At 57.9% G+C, this 17,122-nt stretch overlaps 5 protein-coding genes across 5 annotated transcripts in view; 2 read left to right on the top strand and 3 right to left on the bottom strand.

The window, feature by feature from the left end:
- Positions 1-386: 386 nt before the first annotated feature.
- On the bottom strand, positions 387-3,311 carry ARPC5L (actin related protein 2/3 complex subunit 5 like). Its single transcript, XM_059486374.1, has 4 exons — positions 3,156-3,311; positions 2,950-3,033; positions 2,537-2,713; positions 387-955 (listed from the first exon to the last, which is right to left on the bottom strand). Exons 1-4 carry the CDS (start codon positions 3,282-3,284, stop codon positions 893-895), a joined length of 453 nt encoding a protein of 150 aa, XP_059342357.1. The 5' UTR covers positions 3,285-3,311; the 3' UTR covers positions 387-892.
- A 105-nt stretch (positions 3,312-3,416) lies between these two features.
- PPP6C (protein phosphatase 6 catalytic subunit) lies at positions 3,417-6,612 on the bottom strand. The gene is given in 7 exon segments (XM_059486149.1): positions 3,417-4,222; positions 4,885-5,094; positions 5,194-5,273; positions 5,663-5,804; positions 6,154-6,219; positions 6,309-6,509; positions 6,511-6,612. Coding segments are annotated over 7 exon segments (1,050 nt in total). The 3' UTR covers positions 3,417-3,973.
- A 117-nt stretch (positions 6,613-6,729) lies between these two features.
- RABEPK (Rab9 effector protein with kelch motifs) lies at positions 6,730-8,976 on the top strand. Its single transcript, XM_059486148.1, has 7 exons — positions 6,730-6,805; positions 6,947-7,083; positions 7,164-7,316; positions 7,394-7,555; positions 7,804-7,953; positions 8,132-8,281; positions 8,437-8,976. The coding sequence occupies exons 1-7, from the start codon at positions 6,747-6,749 to the stop codon at positions 8,712-8,714; spliced, it is 1,089 nt and encodes a 362-aa protein (XP_059342131.1). The 5' UTR covers positions 6,730-6,746; the 3' UTR covers positions 8,715-8,976.
- A 491-nt stretch (positions 8,977-9,467) lies between these two features.
- Positions 9,468-13,322, bottom strand: HSPA5 (heat shock protein family A (Hsp70) member 5). The gene is made up of 9 exons (XM_059486147.1): positions 13,246-13,322; positions 12,910-13,048; positions 12,497-12,728; positions 12,131-12,268; positions 11,837-11,949; positions 11,370-11,760; positions 10,880-11,117; positions 10,522-10,689; positions 9,468-10,342 (listed from the first exon to the last, which is right to left on the bottom strand). Exons 2-9 carry the CDS (start codon positions 13,023-13,025, stop codon positions 9,783-9,785), a joined length of 1,956 nt encoding a protein of 651 aa, XP_059342130.1. The 5' UTR covers positions 13,026-13,048; positions 13,246-13,322; the 3' UTR covers positions 9,468-9,782.
- Positions 13,323-13,514: 192 nt separating this feature from the next.
- GAPVD1 (GTPase activating protein and VPS9 domains 1) overlaps positions 13,515-17,122 on the top strand; it is a 28,518-nt gene continuing 24,910 nt past the window's right edge. Inside the window, exons 1-2 of the mRNA XM_059486146.1 lie at positions 13,515-13,549; positions 14,232-14,280. The gene's annotated coding sequence lies outside the window, so the exon portion shown is untranslated. The remainder of the gene's footprint in view (positions 13,550-14,231; positions 14,281-17,122) is intronic.

Here is a 17,122-nt window from a genome sequence, read left to right on the forward strand (position 1 = left end):
CAGCTGCTCCTTGGTGCCAAAGGGCAGGGAGCCCTGCCAGAGGGGCCGGGGGACAGCCATGGATCCAGGAGTGTGTCCTGCCTGGGCAGAGGACACACTAATACTTAAATCATAAGTCCTGAAGCATCTGCTTTTCTAGTGTGGACAAGAATATAAAAATCAAACTCAGGGTCCTTACTATGTGTTCTGTTCAATGCATCTACTAAGTCTTGATTGGGACTGCTGAGCTTGGTCTCACTCCCTACAGGCATGACACAGCTGGATTTGAGGACAAATTCTCTAAATTGCTGGAGTTAGGAGCAGTCCTAAAAGGTGGACACTGGCTTGGACTGGGTTATTGCAGGCCTGCATTGGAGTAAGTGTCAGACTTACAATGTAGCTGAAAATAAATTTAACTCACGTGATCCAAGACCTTTATTGATGCAGCAGGCACTTCACTTTACATGACCCCAAGCCCAGAGTCCAAGAGTCCTTCACCCACACGTTCAGCCGCCGTTCCCAGAGCCCTTCTCCCACCCTCAGCTGCAGGACTCAGCCTGGACACAGCTACCCTGGGACTAAGCAGGACACACGGGAGCTTGCACCACCACACCTGGCTAAAGCAGCATCTGAAATACCTGTTCACTTGCAGTGTAGGAGGCAGGAGTGTGCCTTCTCTCTGCCTGGTAAAGAAGGGAGCAGGAGAATGTCTTGGCTCCTATATGTGATAGTCGGAATATGCAGGAATACCTTTACTCTTCCCCCACCTTTAAGGTTAAAAGCATTCCAAGAGGAGGTTACTGTAGGATTTCAGTAGATTGCAATCTCTAATAAAGATGGACCAGTGTAATTTCAGCTCATTCCTTCTTCTGAGTCCAAACCTGACCGTCACCTCTGTCCAAGTTAACAGTCTTTACACAGTCTTTCTTGCTGTGAGAACTCTTATTATGGAGCCCAGGCCTCCTACTGCCAGTGCCTGTGGGAAAGGAGAGAGGTTACAGCGTCACCACGCCCCACACAGAGCAAACACCGAAGAGTTCAGCCACAGAAGGGACTATGGCTCTTCTCCAAAGCTAGAAACTGTCATTCTCCACAGTCTAAGCAGCTTTTGGATCTCGAGGGCTCCAGTGTTGCAAGTCACTCACAGAGCAGAATGCCCACCTCCCTTATCCCTGAGGAGAGGAGGATGAGGAAGGGCTTGCTTCAGTTTCATTTGTGTCCCTCAATGTGAACAGTGTTTCCTTCTGGAGTCTAGAAGATGGAGGTGATTACGAAAAAAATATTTAAGCTGACTGCTGGAAGTGGGGCATTTACTTTGCAGCCACAGTCCAACAGAGCACAGGGTATGAGAGCAAAGTGAGACATGGCACTGGGGAACACGGCTGGACAAAGGCACAGCACCCACCTGGAGCAGGACTGGCAGGTAAATGCTGCTGAGCTCCCAGACCTGCCACAGCCCTTTTCCAGAGGACAGACTGGTACTAACACTGAGCTGACTCTGCTCTGAGCAAGCCACACATCCTACCAGACTGCCACAAAGCAGAACAGCAGGCTTTAAACCCTGCCTACCCAGACCCGCCTTGTTCCTTTCACAACAGAGAGGACGAGATGCCTTTCGTGTCCCTGCACGCTCTGAGGACCAGTCAGGGTGGTGGTGTGTCACCTCCCACGCTGGGAGCACCACCCACGCTCACCTGAAAGCACCTCAGTGGAAACAACAGGAAAAAAAGAAAAAAAAAAACAAGCAGAAACATGTTCTTTGCTGTCTCAAGAAATTCCCTCCTCCCTGTCAAGGCTTGGCAAAGCTGGTGACAGCAGCAGTAGCTGGAGTTATGGTACACCAGCTTTATGTACAGCAGGAAAAGCTCTGCACGTTGGGAAAAGGACAGCAGCTGCCCTGCACAGGGAGCTGTAGCATTCCCAGGGATCAGTTTTCCTTGGAGCACTGACAGCCAGGGCTCCAGCTGAAACCCCTGCAGTGGGGGCAGATCTCACTTGGATTGCTGCCCGGGGGCAGGGGCACCCAGCAGCTGCTTCAGGGATGTGCCTCAGCCACCACAGACAGGAAAGGAGGCCCACAGGCAGCTGCTGAACACACCCCATGGTCCCTGTTTGACAGCTGACATTGCACAGAAACAAGAGGCCCCTGCTGGTCCCCAATGGAATCTCTGGAGACCTCAAAATCCTCTCCTGGGCTAACCAAACAGGTTTGCTGAAGCCTGTGACTCAGCTGATGGAAACTGCCAGCCTGAGCCCCCTGAGCTGCGCCCCAGAAGAGGCTGCAGCTGCCCTGTCCCTCCCAGGACATCTCAAGGGCAGCTCGAGGCTTTCCCCTGCAGGGAGAACTCCCTGCCCTGTCCCCTCTCCCCACGGCAGAGGGTGAGGTTTGAAATACAGCAAAGGCTTTGTGAATGCAGGCTCAGAGAGACCAAAGATGAAAGGAAACACCGAGCTCCTCAGGGATGAGGCCCTGCCACCACCTGCTTCTCTTCTCTCCTGAAAGCACTGGCCAGGACCCTGCGAGCGTGGCTGAGCCAAGAGTGCCCCCAGCACGTACCTTTTCATGCCACTGAAGTAATATTGCACTGCTGTTTTCTGTTGGCTTTTCAAATCCTTTATAAATGTACTTCATTAACAAATCAACACCGTTTCTGTCTAAGGAATTCACCGCTTGTTCTATTTCACTGCTTTTAAAAGATGTGAGGACTTTAAGCATCGTTCCCTGGGCCTGCTCCTGGAAAGACAAGGCAAAGAGAGAAATGTGAGAACGAGAACAGCTGGGAACGATCCAAGACTCGTATTTGGCAAGAGATGGGCGCGCTCCAGGCCGGGTTATTTCTGTAAGGAGGTGAGCAGAGCTGGGGTTAGAGGAGGAAGGGGCAGACGCGGGGGGATGCCCGTGCCAGCCCGGGCTCACGGAGCGCAGCGGCGCCGCTCGGGTGGGTGCCCCGCAGCCCTGCCCGGCCCTACCTTCATCGCCTGGCTCCTGGTGTTGCCCGGGGAGCTGCGGATGGCCGTGTGGAAGGCCCGCAGCGCCTCGCCTGTGCGGCGGCGGTCAAGGACTCAAACCGGGACGTGCGGGACGCGCAGCGCGGCTCCGGCCCCGGCCCGAGCGCGATCGCGGCCGCTGCCCGGCACTCCCGGCCCCCCCGGCCCAAAGGATATTGCCTGAGCAGCGCTTCCACCTCGGGGCTGGCATCGGGCTCGGCCGCCGCCGCCTCCTCGGGCTCCTCCACGAAGCGGTTCTCGTCGTACTGGTCGATATCGAGGCGGCGGAAGCGGGACGAGAGCGTGCTCCGCGCCATCCCCGCGCCCGGCCCGCGCCCGCCGGAAACGGCGCCGGCCCCGCCGGAAGCGGAACCCGCGCGGCCGCCGCGCCCCGCCCCGGCCCGGCCCGGCCCGCGCGCCCCGCCACAAAAACACAACAGAGCCTGGGAAAAATCCGAACGATGACTTTAATGTACAAATCCCGTCGCTGCAGCAGTTCGCGGGTTTAATCGGGATCCCGAGGCAAACGGAACAAACCGGGGACGGGGAACAGCCCTTGGACCGCTTTACTGGGATCCACGGAACACTCGGAAAAGGCTGGCTCGGTCCTGCGCCGTGAGCGCAGCACGGGCAGCCCCGGCCCCACCGCGCACCGGGCACTGACTTTGCTGCTGAAATCTCTTAAAACTTACCAAAAACAAAAAGCTGAACAAGAGAGCGGCCCGAGCGGCTCCCGCAGCGTGGTGGTTAAAGGAATCGGTTCATCTAACCCAGGACTAGGCAAGGACTACATGCAGTAGTACAAATCTCAAGGACATATTACAAATACTCTGAAATTAATCTAGGGCTGGGGAAAAAAACTTGCTACAGACACCATAATACACAATAAATTTAGATAATTTAAAAATAAAAAAGGCAAGAGGCAGCATTTCAGCAGCAAAGTGCTCAATAAAAAGTATATTGTAAAGGGGCAGGAGAGGGAGAGGTGACAGCAGGCGGGCGGGGCTCAGAGGAAGTACGGCGTGGTTGTCCTGGGAGGAATGACACGCTCTGAGTCTGGAACTGCGCGGAATAACTTTGGTTCTCTTGTATTTACATCTTTAAAGACCATGATGGACGCGATGTTCCCGCAGCGGTAGCAGTAGTTGGGAGCTGACCATACCGTTACCAACTTCTCATCAAACATGAATTTGTATCCTTCGTGGACGAGCTGGTGCGCTCTGCAGATCAGCTTCAGGTTGTTGATGTGAACAAACTGCAAGGGAAGGGCGAAGGTCAGCTCAGCACGGCCCGAGCGCCGCTGCCCCAGCACGTGCTGCTCCTGGGCTGGCCCCACAGCAGGACGGAGAGCACAGCAGGGCTGGGCACCCAGCACCGAGACACCCTGGGACGTACAGGTGGGAACACCCCAGCACTGGGAACAGCTGACACCCGGGCAGCAGGGCTGTGCTGTCCCCAGGCTGAGCCCTTCCTGACCGTGCTGTGCCAGGGCCACAGGACAGCACAGGCTGAGCCTGGCAAGGCCACTGTGTAGAGCCCTGAGGACTCTGCTCAGTGCAGACACAACAAAATTAACTCAAGAATTGCTTTAAAAAGGGTTTTTTTCTCCTAGATCCTTAGGAAACCATTCCACGCAGAGCCTAGGGACACTAGTGAGTCCCACCACATCACACTTTTCAAAAGCAAGATGGGTATTAGTGCATCTGGCAGTTACATTTGTGCTTTTAGGTTCAAGTGGCTCATTTTTTCCAGCTGGCACAAGCCAAGCTTCTCCACCAGACCACCACGAGTTACTGGCAGAGGTGTGACAGGGCAGTTCAGTGCCCTGCACTGCCCTTGCTCCACCCAAACCCCACAGGGGGCTGAGCCCCTCAGCTCCCAGCCCACGCTGGGCTGTGTGGCCCTGAGCAGAGTTACCTCATTGGTGACCTTGGCCCCGAAGAGCCAGCCTGCCCCACGGGGGCTGATGGCCCACGTGTCCACGTCCTCGGGGTCTGACCACACCAGGTCGCAGAAGGCGCCTTTGTGAGGGATCTCCTGGTTGCGCTCGATGGTCCGGATCTGGTCCAGGGTCTTGATGTCTGGGGAGAGGCCCCCGTGCACACACAGGATCTGCTCGTCTATCAACTGCAGGGGAAGGACATGAGCACCTCAGCACGGCTCCCAGGGGAGCCCCAGCCCACAGCTCCCACCAGGACAACGTGTTAGCGTGATGTTTGCACTTACAGCTGCTATTGTGAGCATGTCAAACACTTTGGTGCAGTATCTCCAGGCGTTCGCGTTCCCGTATTTGGTTTGGCACTCGTCTGTTGGAGAGAACAGTTTTATTCCTTGCGGATCAGAGGAAACAGGCAGAGCAAACGCTGACAGCAGAAGCTGCACACCCAGGTGTGCCACACGAGCCCTGCCAGGAGCCCTGTGCTGGGTCCTGCTGCTGGCCAGGACCAGCTCCAGCAGCAGGAGGGACCGAGCACCTCCTGCTCTACCTGTGCCTGAACGTGGCACCAGAGCACAAGCAGAAACCCCAGGTGCCAGAGGAAAAGAGCAGCAAGATCTGCCTTAAACACATTCCATTTCAGAAACAGTGACCTTGTTACCAAAGGACAGCCCTGGAGCCCGTGTGCCCCCCACCCCCCTGGGCACCCTTGCCAGGGTTTCCCGAGGCAGGGGAGCTGCAGGCACAGGCAGCACTCACCGTAGAACCCGTACACCTGGGTGATCTGCCTGCTCTCGTGGTTGCCTCGCAGCAGCGTGATACGGTCAGGCCACTTGGCTTTTAGTGCAAGGAGGTACGTGAACGTCTCGAGGCTGTAATACCCTCGGTCTACAAAGTCCCCCTGAAGGCACATGGAGAAAGGGCACAGTGACACATCCGCTCCCCGTCCTCCCTGCCGCACAGGAACCCAGCGCTGGAGGGCACCGGCACCTGCTGGGACCCGCGGCGGCTCCGGGCACTGGAGTGTCAGCTCTGGGCTGGGCACTCCCCTCTCTGCTGTCCTGACGTGACCCCGGTACACGCGGGCAGGGCAGGGCAGGGCAGGACGCTCTGCCTCACCCCGCGGGGCTCCCGGCAGTGGAACCGGCGGGCAGGAGCCAACACCGGCGCCGGGCGGGGCCCGGGACTCGGGAGCCCCTCGGGGTTTCAGCCCCTGTCAAACCCGGCGGGGCCGCGCCCGGCGCACCTACCATGAAGATGTAGTTGGTGTCGGGGACCTGCCCGCCGGTCCGAAACAGCTCGCACAGGTCATAGAACTGCGGGGGGAGAGAGGCGTGAGGGGCACCGGGCATCGGCACCGACCCCGGCCCGGGGCTGCACCGGGAGCGGCCCGGCCCGGCCTTACCTGCCCGTGGATGTCCCCGCAGACGGTGACGGGCGTAGACACGGGCTGGACGTTGGACTCCTCCAGCAGCAGGTCACAGACATAGTCACAGAGGCGCTGCGGGACGGAGCGGGGCAGGGTCGGGGTCAGCGCCGGGACCACCGGCACCGCCCGCTCCGGCCCGCCCGGCAGCGCCCATCCCGGCCCCGGCCCGCCCCGGCCGGTCCCGGCCCCGCCGCCGCGGCCGCACCTTGAGGTCGTTCTCGGGCAGGTACTTGCACAGCCGCGCGATCTCCACGTACTTGTCCAGGTCCAGCGGCGCCATCTTGGCACGGGTCGGGCAGAAGCGGGCCCCCACCGCCACTTCCGGGCGGCGGAGCGCGCCGCCGGCGCGGGCGGAAGCGCAGGGCACTTCCGGCGGCACTTCCGGCCGGCCGGCCCGGCAGCGGCCCCGCCGCCATGGCGCCGCGGGCGCTGCCGCTGCTGCAGCCGGGGCGGCGGCCGCGCCCGGGACAGTGGTGAGCGCGGCGGGGGCGCCGGCGGCACGGCGCTGGGCGGGCGGGGGCGGTGGGGGGATAGCGATGAGCGGGGCGGCGGGACCGGCGGGAGCCCGGGCCGGCCCAGCCCAGCCCACGCTGAGCGCCGCCCTCGCCCCGCAGGTACCGGCTGAGCCCGCGCGGAGAGCGGCCCCGCGGCCGCGTGGGACTCGGCTGCCTCCTCCTGCCCGGCCGCGTCCTGCTGCTGGGCGGTGCCGACCCCGCCGGGGCCTTCGCGGACGCGCATTTCGTGGAGCTGGGTGAGGGCCGGGCCGGGGCGGGGACCGGGACCGGGACCGGGACCGGGACACCGGGACCGATCGCCTGTCCCCGTCCACAGCCCCGCTGCGCTGGGTCCCCGCCGGCTGGCGCGGACTGAGGCCGCGCTACGAGCACGCCACCATGCTGCCCGCCGCCGGCCCCCCGCGCCTCTGGGTTTTCGGTGGAGCGCACCCCACCGGGAACCGCGGCTGCGTTCAGGTGCTGGACCCCGGTGAGTGCCCCGGCCGCGGGACGGGCCCGGCCTCCGTGCCCGTGTTGGTTGCTCGGTTAATCAAATGCCTTAATTAGAAATAGGAACGTGGGAGAGCCCTGCAGTGAGGGGGCAGCAGCCGCAGCCTCGGACGTTCCACACGTCCTCGGCGGCCATCGGGGCCCGGCTGTTCGTGTTCGGGGGTGGAGACAAGGGAGCGGAGCCGGTGAAGGACCAGCGGCTGCACGTGTTCGACACAGGTACCTCCCGCTGGGGCACGGGGGCGCTGCCTTGGGGTGTAGCCGGAGGGCTGGCATTGCTGAGCTCTGCTTGGAGTTCAGAGATGGGATGGGTGGCTGTTCCTCTCTTGGCAGGCCCTTATGTTCATGTGCTCACTGGGAATTCAGACCCCGCGGCTTGGATGGGAAGCCTCGGCAGGGCTCTGGGGTTGTTGGTCTGTAGAATTTCCAGAGTTTTGTTCCTAATGCCCATGTGCTCCCATTTTTAGCCACCCTGGCCTGGTCCCAGCCAGAGACTCGTGGTGATCCCCCTTCCCCTCGGCACGGACATGCTGTGGTTGCAGTTGGGACCAAACTCTTCATCCACGGAGGTTTAGCTGGAGATGTTTTTTACAATGACCTGTTCTGCATTGACACGAGTAAGTGTGGATGGAGGTAGTGCAGGGCAGTACCTGTGAGCTGTGCTTTGACTGGGGGGATGTTTTTTCTGAAATACTAGTTCTTAAGTGCTTAAAGTATTACCTTCTTTGTTTAAATCAACAAACTGCATGGGGTTTGTGTAATGCATAACCCTGGAGGTGCTGTTTCCTGCACCAGATGACATGAGATGGGAGAAGATCCCAGCCACTGGGGATGTCCCTGGAGGAAGGGCATCCCACTCCTCGGCAGCATTCCAGGAGCACGTGTACATTTTTGGTGGAATAGGTCCAGATGGGACACTGGATACTACGTACAAGTATCACACAGGTAGGGAGGCTGCTCTCAGGGTGCCAGGAAAGATGCCAGGCAGCTGGGGAGCACATTACCTGTTCAAGCCCTGGAGTTCCAGCACTGCAGGACTGACTGCATGGTGTCACTGCCTGGTGTGTGATGTTTAAGCTGCGACTATCTTTGCACTGCAGGAAGGCAGCACTGGACGCTCCTGCAGTTTGAGTCTCCCCTGCCCAGCGGGAGGCTGGACCACGCCATGTGTGTCATTCCCTGGCAGGCTGGGGCACACGGGGACACAGGTGGGACCCCAGCTGGGACAGAGCCCCCTGTGGCAGCAGCTGAGCCCCTCCAGCAGGGCCTGCCAGAGGGCTGTGCTGAAGACACCTCCGTCCATCTGCTGTTTGTGTTTGGGGGCATGGACACCCAGGGGCACATACACAGGGACTGCCTGGTCACCCTCATTGAGTAGAGTCCCCACAGCACCAGCCTTGGCCCCTGGGGCTACTTGTGCCCCCTAAACATGTCCTTACCCTGGGGCAGCTGGCACAGTGCCCCTGGGGGACAGGGGCGCTGCCTGAGCAGGGTTCTGCTGCAGCCCCAGCCCAGGGAACATGGCAGGAGCCAAGGTGTTTTGAGGCACTGCTGGAGGTGGCACCAGACAAGGTCATTCTGGACTTAACTAATCCCATGGATTGGATAAGGATCAGTTAAATAAAGAGACCAAATTTCAATTAGGCTTCTTTTTTTTCTAAGAACCTTTATTAGGTGTAAACTACTTTTCACTGTTGAGAAAACTGGTCTGTTTCATATGACACTTTATTAAAAGCTCTCAAGTTTTAATACTGCAGGAAAACATAATTAAGCCAAGCTCCTCCCTCACTGCTGGGCACCACCACTACAGCCTGCAATGGGCTCTGGTGGATAACCTCCCTCTCCCAGCTCAATAAAAGCTGCCCCTTCAGCAGTTACTCAGGCTTGATCCCCCCTTCCTTATCAGGATCTGTCGTAAAACTGAAGTGAGGTCCAAGTCCACCCTCTGCCTTCAGAAACTGAACCCCAGTTCACCTCAAGGCAACAGAGGCCCAGCTCCTGCTTTCAAACCTCCCATTCTCCAGGAGCCCATGAAAGGTGACCTTGAGGGGGTGAGCTGCACTCCATCCTTCAGGGTTAATCCAGATCCTGGCTGGAGTTGGGTCATGGACATCACAGAACCAGAACAGAGTCCAGTGTAAATAACAAATTTATTGTGGTCACTCCAGGTAGAAAAGCTCTACACCAAGTTCACATGACCAAGTTGTTAAATAGAATGTTCCACTGCCAATACTTCTAAACCCACATTTACACTCCCACCCCGCTCCCCTCCCCAGACATCGAGCAACTGCTAACGAAAAGCAGGATACAGCCACGTCGGGCTAGCGGTTCCAGCTCCACTCACGAGTGAAGATTCAAAGTTACATTCCAAATTAAGAGTTCAATATTTTAAACAAGTGTTCCTGAGTCCAATATATACACACACCACATTCGGGGACACCGGTATCTACAACTCGTCCTTCTCTGCCGCCTCCTCCTCGCTGGGCGGGGGGCCGGCGCTGCCGTACAGCTTGCTCACGATGGGCTGAACCACCTCCTCCAGCTCCTTCTTTTGTGCTTTGAAATCTTCTATGTCCCCATCTTGATGGCTTTCCAGCCACTCAATCTTTTCCTCCACTGCTTTCTCTATTGTTTCCTTGTCCTCAGAGGACAGCTTCCCACCCAGCTTCTCCTTGTCCCCAATCTGGTTCTTCAGGGAATAGGCGTAGCTTTCCAGCTCATTCCGGGCATCGATGCGCTCCTTCAGCTTCTTGTCTTCCTCAGCAAACTTCTCAGCATCGTTGACCATCCTCTCGATCTCCTCTGGTGTCAGCCTGTTCTGGTCGTTGGTGATGGTGATCTTGTTCTTGTTGCCGGTGCCCTTGTCTTCAGCCGTGACACGGAGGATCCCGTTCACGTCGATTTCAAAGGTGACCTCGATCTGGGGCACGCCACGAGGGGCAGGAGGGATTCCCGTCAGATCAAAGGTGCCCAGGAGATGGTTGTCCTTGGTCAGGGGACGCTCACCTGCAACAAACAATGACACAGTTACTCTCTTGCCCAGCTGTGGCCTGTACTTTGTGAAACCGTGAGTGACGCAGTTCCATGAACAAAGTACCTACAGCCTTTGTGACAATCAGGAACAAGAATGAAAGCCCCTACAGCAGATTCCAGCTGTCACATGGGCCACCACAGCTGACACCCACCTTCATAGACCTTGATGGTCACAGTTGGCTGGTTGTCAGAAGCTGTGGAGAAGATCTGAGACTTCTTGGTGGGAACAACGGTGTTTCTTGGGATCAGCTTGGTCATGACACCTCCAACGGTCTCAATGCCAAGAGTCAGGGGACACACATCGAGCAACACCAAGTCACCTGGAACAGATCAAAGGCAAGACTGTGACACAACTTCAACACAAATCACAACGCTGCAGACAGGATCCTGAGGCCTCGGGGGCACAGAACTCCAAGGACTGGAAGAGATCCAAGTTAGTCTGCATTTGCTTGTCAATGCCAAACATCCACTGTTGAGTCAACTCTTGGGTGGCAGTGAAGGTGCCATTACCTGTATCCTGGTCCCCAGAGAGCACTCCAGCCTGCACAGCTGCGCCGTAGGCCACAGCCTCGTCTGGGTTAATGCCACGAGAAGGCTCCTTCCCATTGAAGAACTCTTTAACGAGCTGCTGGATCTTGGGGATGCGAGTTGATCCACCAACCAAGACAATCTCATCAATATCAGACTTCTTCAGGTCAGAATCTTCCAGGACTTTCTGAACAGGCTTCATAGTGGAACGGAACAGGTCCTGCAAAGACAAAACCCCAAGGATTGAGAGACTGCATTCCCAGCACGCCCCATTGTGCAGCCCCAGGGGTACAAAGTACAACCACTACAGAGCAGAGATGCCAAACTGAGGCCCAGCTCCCTGGCAGGAACAGCTGCCTGCTTACACTGAGTTATTTATACTCCAAAGTGCAGTGTCACAGCATGAGATGCTGCACATTCCCCAGTCCCAATCCAGAGCTGAGGCTGTGTAACTTTACCTTTCTAAACTTACCATGTTCAGCTCCTCAAACTTGGCTCGAGTGAGTGTCTCCGAAAAATCTTCTCCTTCAAAGAAGGACTCTATTTCAATCCTGGCCTGGTGTTGAGATGACAAAGCTCTCTTGGCCTTCTCCACCTCCCGCCTCAGCTTCTGCACAGCTCTGTTATCCTTCCTAACATCTTTGCCAGTCTTCTTCTTGTAGAGCTTGATGAAGTGCTCCATAACACGCTGGTCAAAGTCTTCTCCACCCAGGTGAGTGTCTCCATTAGTAGCGACAACTTCAAAGACTCCGTTGTCAATTGTGAGGAGGGACACATCAAAAGTTCCACCGCCCAGGTCGAATACAAGGATGTTCTTCTCTCCCTCTCTCTTGTCCAGTCCATAAGCAATGGCAGCAGCTGTTCTGTAGAGGGAACAGGCTGTCAGGGCTGGGGACCAGCCCACAGCTCCCCTGGGGCAGGACAAGGTGGGCTACTCACGGCTCGTTGATGATGCGCATCACGTTGAGCCCCGCGATGGTGCCCGCATCCTTGGTGGCCTGGCGCTGGGCATCATTGAAGTAGGCTGGCACCGTGACAACAGCGTGGGTCACCTGAGCAGGGAGGGACAGCTTTGTTACAGCACTGCTGGAACAAGCAGCCCATCCTCAGAGATGAAGAGCCAGCAGCACTGACTGGTTTGGGATGGCAAGGTCAGTCCTGGCTCAGCCTACCCTTCTCCCATTTCCTAAAGCTGCTAATCCAAGTTGTTACCAGTGTTTCCTGTGCACTTACTTTCTTCCCCAAGTAAGCCTCTGCTGTTTCCTTCATCTTCGTCAGGACCATTGCAGAAATTTCTTCAGGAGCAAATGTTTTTGTCTGTCCACCTCCAACGTCAACCTGAATATGGGGCTTGGCTTTCTTCTCAACTACCTGAGGAGAACAAAGGATACCATCTCATTCAACCATTCCAAACTGTTCCCATGGTTCTTTCTAAAAACCAAGCCAAAGCTCTGTGACAGGCATAACCTGAGTGCAACTAACACCAGGAACTGTTGTTTACACACCAATTCTCCCATGGGGCACTGTGAGCAGATGCCTCTTCTGACCCGAATTGCAGTCCTCCCCTCCAGCCCCCCTGCCTCTGCACTCAGGGCCCACCTTGAAGGGCAGGTACTTGATGTCCTGCTGCACGGAGGGGTCGTTCCACGTGCGGCCGATGAGCCGCTTGGCATCGAATACAGTGTTCTCCGGGTTGGACGTGAGCTGGTTCTTGGCAGCATCCCCGATCAGGCGCTCCCCCTCGGGGGTGAAGGCCACGTAGGACGGTGTGATGCGGTTCCCCTGGTCATTGGCGATGATTTCCACGCGCCCGTTCTTGAAGACGCCCACGCTGGGGTTGGGGGGGAACGGAACGGTCAGGCGGGGCCGCGGCCTGCACACATTTCCCCCCCCTCGCCTCCCCTTGTGCTCCTCCCCGCGCCCTCCCGGGCCCGCAGTCGCTTCCCCGCGGCTCCCGCAGGCCCTGCCCGCCCAGAAGGGCCCGGCCGCCCCCCGTGCCCGTCCCCACGCACCAGGAGTAGGTGGTGCCCAGGTCGATGCCCACCACCGTGCCCACGTCCTCCTTCTTCTCCTCGTCGTCCGCCCAGACGGCGCCCAGCGCCAGCAGCGTCAGCAGCAGAAGCCTCATCCCGACCGCTCACCTGCGCCCACCTACCGAGAGGCCGCCGGTTACACAACGCAGGCGCCACGTGCGTGGCCGCCCCGCTCACCCCTCCCCGCGCCGCAACCACCCAGCCCCCGCCGTGCGGAATCACCCCCAGTCCCCACCCCATCTCTCCGTGTCCCCAACCGCCATCCCCCCCGCAGCGGCCCAGCCCCGCGCGGCCCTTACCGCGCCCGGCCCTCACCGTGCAGAAACGCCGCGCCCCGATCTCCGCTGAGCCGCCAGGCCGCGCCGCCCGCCCTTTTATACCTTCCGTTACCCCTTCGTGGAGCCTCTCCATTGGCTGCCGCGCCCTCGCTGGAGCCTCTCCATTGGCCGGCTGCTACCAAGCTGGCCTCCCGCGATTGGCGAGCACCTCACGGCCGCTCCGCCGTGCCCGGCGCGCCCCCCTCGCGCCGCCCCATTGGTTCCACCCGCCGGCCGCGGCCACAGAGAAGCGTGAGCCAAGCGGAGCGTCCCCATTGGCTGGGCGGGACCACGGCCGCGGGGTGGGGGGGGGCACTTCTGGAAGTTTCCATGGTTACCGGCCGGGGGGAATAACCCGCCGGTGGGGGGGGCGCCGACGCTCCCGGGGGCACCGGGGGTACGGGCGGTACCGGGGCACTGCCGGGGAGGAGGCGCGGGGAGGTTGGAGCCGGGCCGGTATCATGGCCGGGCCGTGTAGGGTCTCCGGGCAGAGCCCCCCCCGGCGGGGATGAGGTGACACGCGTGTGCCCAGCGCCCCGAGGCGACACCGGGACCCGTCCCCGGGCGGCCGCCGCCCGCCCCGCCGCTGCCAGCAGGTCGCGAGGCCCCGCCATGTCGCGACACCGAGCCCCGCACGCACAAGCCGGGGCCGGGCGGAGCCGGGGCTGACGGCGGAGCGAAGCTCCAGGAGCGGCCCCGGCTCCGCCCGGCCCTCGGCCCGCTCCGCCTCGCCCCGGCCCCGCTGCCGGTGCCGGCCCCGGGACTACAAGTCCCAGGAGCGCCGTCGCCGCCTGCGCAGTGCCGCGCCCGCCCGGGCCGCAGCGGGAGCCGCCGGGGCGCTGGCCGGGTAGGGACACGCTCGAATCCCGCGACAGCGCTCGGCTTCCTCCCCCGAGGAGGAGGAGGGAGAGGAGGAGGGAGCGGTGGGAGGAGGAGGAGGAAGAGGAAGGCCCGGGGCCTGACAAAACGCTTTGGTTTTTCCAGGGCAGCGAGAGGGAAGGCGGGCAGCCGAGCAGAGACGGAGCCGCGGAGGGTATGTCGGGTGGGTCTATCGCGATAGGGCGCCGGGAGGCGGCGGAGCGGCGCGGGGCCGGCGGCAGAAGTTGTCGGTGCGGTTTGCCGGGGGTTCCTCCGCGCCCTTCTCGCCGGGCCAGCCCTGCCCTGCCCGCCCGGCCGGGCCGGGCACCGCGCTCCGCTGCGGGGGCACTCGCGGAACCGGAGCCCTCGGAGCGGGGCCCTCGCGGCGCCGGGAGCCGCTCGCGCCGCCGCTCCTGCGTGGCTTTGTGTCGGGCAGGTTTAAAACTTGAAACTTGACCGGTGCCGTGACTTCCCTTTTTGGTCCCTCGCAGACCCCTGGGGCTGGAGAGCTCCGTGCGGGCTGTATCGGGGTTTTTCTTGCAAAGTCATGATACCGCGCTCTGAGAGCTGTTGGGATGGAGCTCTCGGAGCGGGCATGTGACACTTCACTTACTGATAGGTAAAGTGCTGTTTTGGCGGACGATGCAGCTCACTCACGAGCAGAAGCTGCAATTTGGAGGGGATGGAGGGGAAATGGCAGGGGCAGTCCATGAAATCTGAAATATTCTGTAAAAGCAGCAGGATGGTGGCTTTAGGAAACACTTTCAACTGCTGCAGCTGAGGAGGGTTCAGAATTGTTTAAGGTGCTCAACACACGGATTTTGATGTGATATTTGTCAGATAATGGAGAATATACTCTCCTCAGTAGCATCTGCCCTTCCTTGCAGATGGGAAAGGAGCTGCTCTCAGGAGAACAGGTTGGTTTTGTAGTTTGTGCAGCTTCAAGTTCTGCACTTGCTCTGGCTGAAAGTTTATTATTGTGATCCTCACCTGAAGGGAACTCCACTTTCTGGCATCACAAGCAACTGGAATAGATTTTAGCATGGTTATGTGCTTTTGCTGATTTTATTCAACATGGCAATGCCATAATAGATGGCACTGGCAGTGCCATAATTTATTAGCCAGCTGATCCTGTCCTTTGCTGATGATTTCTGTTATGTGGCACGAGAAATGAGGTTCTCCTCACACGTGGATATGGACAGTATGTCCTGGGCTAGTTGAGAGCAGCCTCTGGGCAGAAACAAGGCAGGGAATGAGTTTCTTATTAATGACACTTAGACAGTGGACCGGCATTTTGTGTGTCACACACGTGTTTGAGCTGGTGGGTGCTGTAATGTGAGGGTTCAGCAGTGAGCTCTGGGTCATGGTGAACCATCCTGCTGGAAAAGGGCTCTGCTAGGGGAGATGGGCAGTTATATTGTGTTGAGAAATAAGGCTTGTGAGAAGCTACTATAGATATTAATGAGGAAGGGGGTACTTCGTCAGGGCTGAATTAGCTTGGAAGCCATTCAGGCTTGCTTAGGAGTTATTTTTCAGCAGGATGGAGGGATTTTGCCTTGCCCTGCCCTGCCTATGTTAGATGTGCCCAAACTTGCTCTGGAAGTTGAGTTTGCATAGCGAGACTCAGGAGGAGCAAGTAACCCTGAGCAGGAAACACAGGAGGAGGAAGGAGGATCTGGTGTACCAGCAGAGTTCACCACTTTACCTAATCTCTTTTCTGTCACTGAATCACAGAAACATGCAAGAGAGATGTGTGTTCCTGTACGCCACAGGACAAACCCATGACATTGTGAGGTGGAGTTCAGCACCTGAAGATTCAATGTCATGTTCTCCAGGACTTTATGAGTGGGAAACAATCTGTGTCCTGTGTTCATCAAAGGACAGGCTGCCTCGGGTTCTGAACAAATGTGTGCTGCCAGCAGGGCAAGGCATCTGGGATGCTGTCAGGTCATGCAGCCTTTGTTGTTGATATGTGGAACATCATGAAGGGAAATTGTCTGAGTTGTTGTGCTAAGCTGCTCTTACTGTGTCACAGTTACTTGCAGGTTCCTGAGCAGTCTTGAAATAGCTGACAGAAAATGGAAATGTTTCCATATCAACATGAAATCCCAGGATTGAAAAGTAATCTGCACATAGCACAATTTTACATATCTGTTGTTCCTTCAGCCACAGCAGGCTGTTGGATATCTAAATATCCTATAGTGACTCCTTTATATAGCTGTGTACAGATATCTGCTATTTCAGGTGTTGTGCCTGGTATCATAAACCAGATTGCTGGGTAATTACAGGCATCTTTTTGTTTATGAGCAGCTGATAAGGTAATCTGGCAAAGGAGGAATCAGCAGAGGCTCTGCTCTGGAGCTGTTCCATGGTGTGTCACTGAGTGTGGCTGTGGCCAAGTGCTCTGGAGTGCACCTTGTGGAGCCTGGTCAGAGGATGCAGCTGCTGTCTTTGTTCTGCTGCAAAGGGAAGAGGTTTTGGGGAGGAGCAGTGTGTGTCAGGTAGGTGTGTTAGTGGTACAATAACTTGTTTTTTCAGGACGAGCTGTGTGGGTAATAGCAGTGTCTGAAGAGAGGAATAGTGTGTGCATCTTGCCCAACTGGGTTTTTGGGTGTTCTTCCCTGAGCCTTGCTGAAGTGCATTGTGTGTCAAACTGCTGCTTTACATCCCTGCTGTTCCCAGGTCTGCCAGGGACCTCAGGTGGAGACAGAGCTGTTTGTGCCCTTGCTTGCTGTGCATCTGTGGCTTCAGAACAATTCATTTAAAAGCTGGTGGAAGGCAGCTCTGTGCAGAGGTGCTCCTCTGCACAGAGCTGGATCTCAGCAACAACCCTTGCAGCTGAGCCACTTTGATTTTTATGGAGGTTCCCAGGCTGGGGAAGCTGCTGATCCAGTTTTCTTGTACATAGGGTGAAAGCTGCTGTCATGCAGCTGTCCTGTGGACTGACACAAAATCCTGTGGATTTTCACAGCTCTTGACAAAGCAGTGGCACACAGTAACCTGCTGTGCTCAGTTCT

The sequence above is a fragment of the Ammospiza nelsoni genome, chromosome 20 (genome assembly GCF_027579445.1).
Source record: "Ammospiza nelsoni isolate bAmmNel1 chromosome 20, bAmmNel1.pri, whole genome shotgun sequence".
NCBI lineage: Eukaryota > Metazoa > Chordata > Aves > Passeriformes > Passerellidae > Ammospiza > Ammospiza nelsoni.

Bases quoted from the DNA above. Each gene is read 5' to 3' on its own strand.
- ARPC5L (XM_059486374.1), bottom strand. From the start codon at position 3,284: ATGGCGCGGAGCACGCTCTCGTCCCGCTTCCGCCGCCTCGATATCGAC. The intron at 3,034-3,155 runs CTGCTCAGGCAA...TGAGTCCTTGAC, and splicing joins CCAGCCCCGAGGTGGAAGCG to CGCCGCCGCACAGGCGAGGC. The intron at 2,714-2,949 runs GTAGGGCCGGGC...TTGTCTTTCCAG, and splicing joins CCAGGAGCCAGGCGATGAAG to GAGCAGGCCCAGGGAACGAT.
- RABEPK (XM_059486148.1), top strand. From the start codon at position 6,747: ATGGCGCCGCGGGCGCTGCCGCTGCTGCAGCCGGGGCGGCGGCCGCGC. The intron at 7,556-7,803 runs GTACCTCCCGCT...TCCCATTTTTAG, and splicing joins GCTGCACGTGTTCGACACAG to CCACCCTGGCCTGGTCCCAG. The intron at 7,954-8,131 runs GTAAGTGTGGAT...TTCCTGCACCAG, and splicing joins CCTGTTCTGCATTGACACGA to ATGACATGAGATGGGAGAAG.
- HSPA5 (XM_059486147.1), bottom strand. From the start codon at position 13,025: ATGAGGCTTCTGCTGCTGACGCTGCTGGCGCTGGGCGCCGTCTGGGCG. The intron at 12,729-12,909 runs GTGCGTGGGGAC...CCCCAACCCCAG, and splicing joins CTGGGCACCACCTACTCCTG to CGTGGGCGTCTTCAAGAACG. The intron at 10,690-10,879 runs GTAATGGCACCT...GATCTGTTCCAG, and splicing joins CTCTGGGGACCAGGATACAG to GTGACTTGGTGTTGCTCGAT.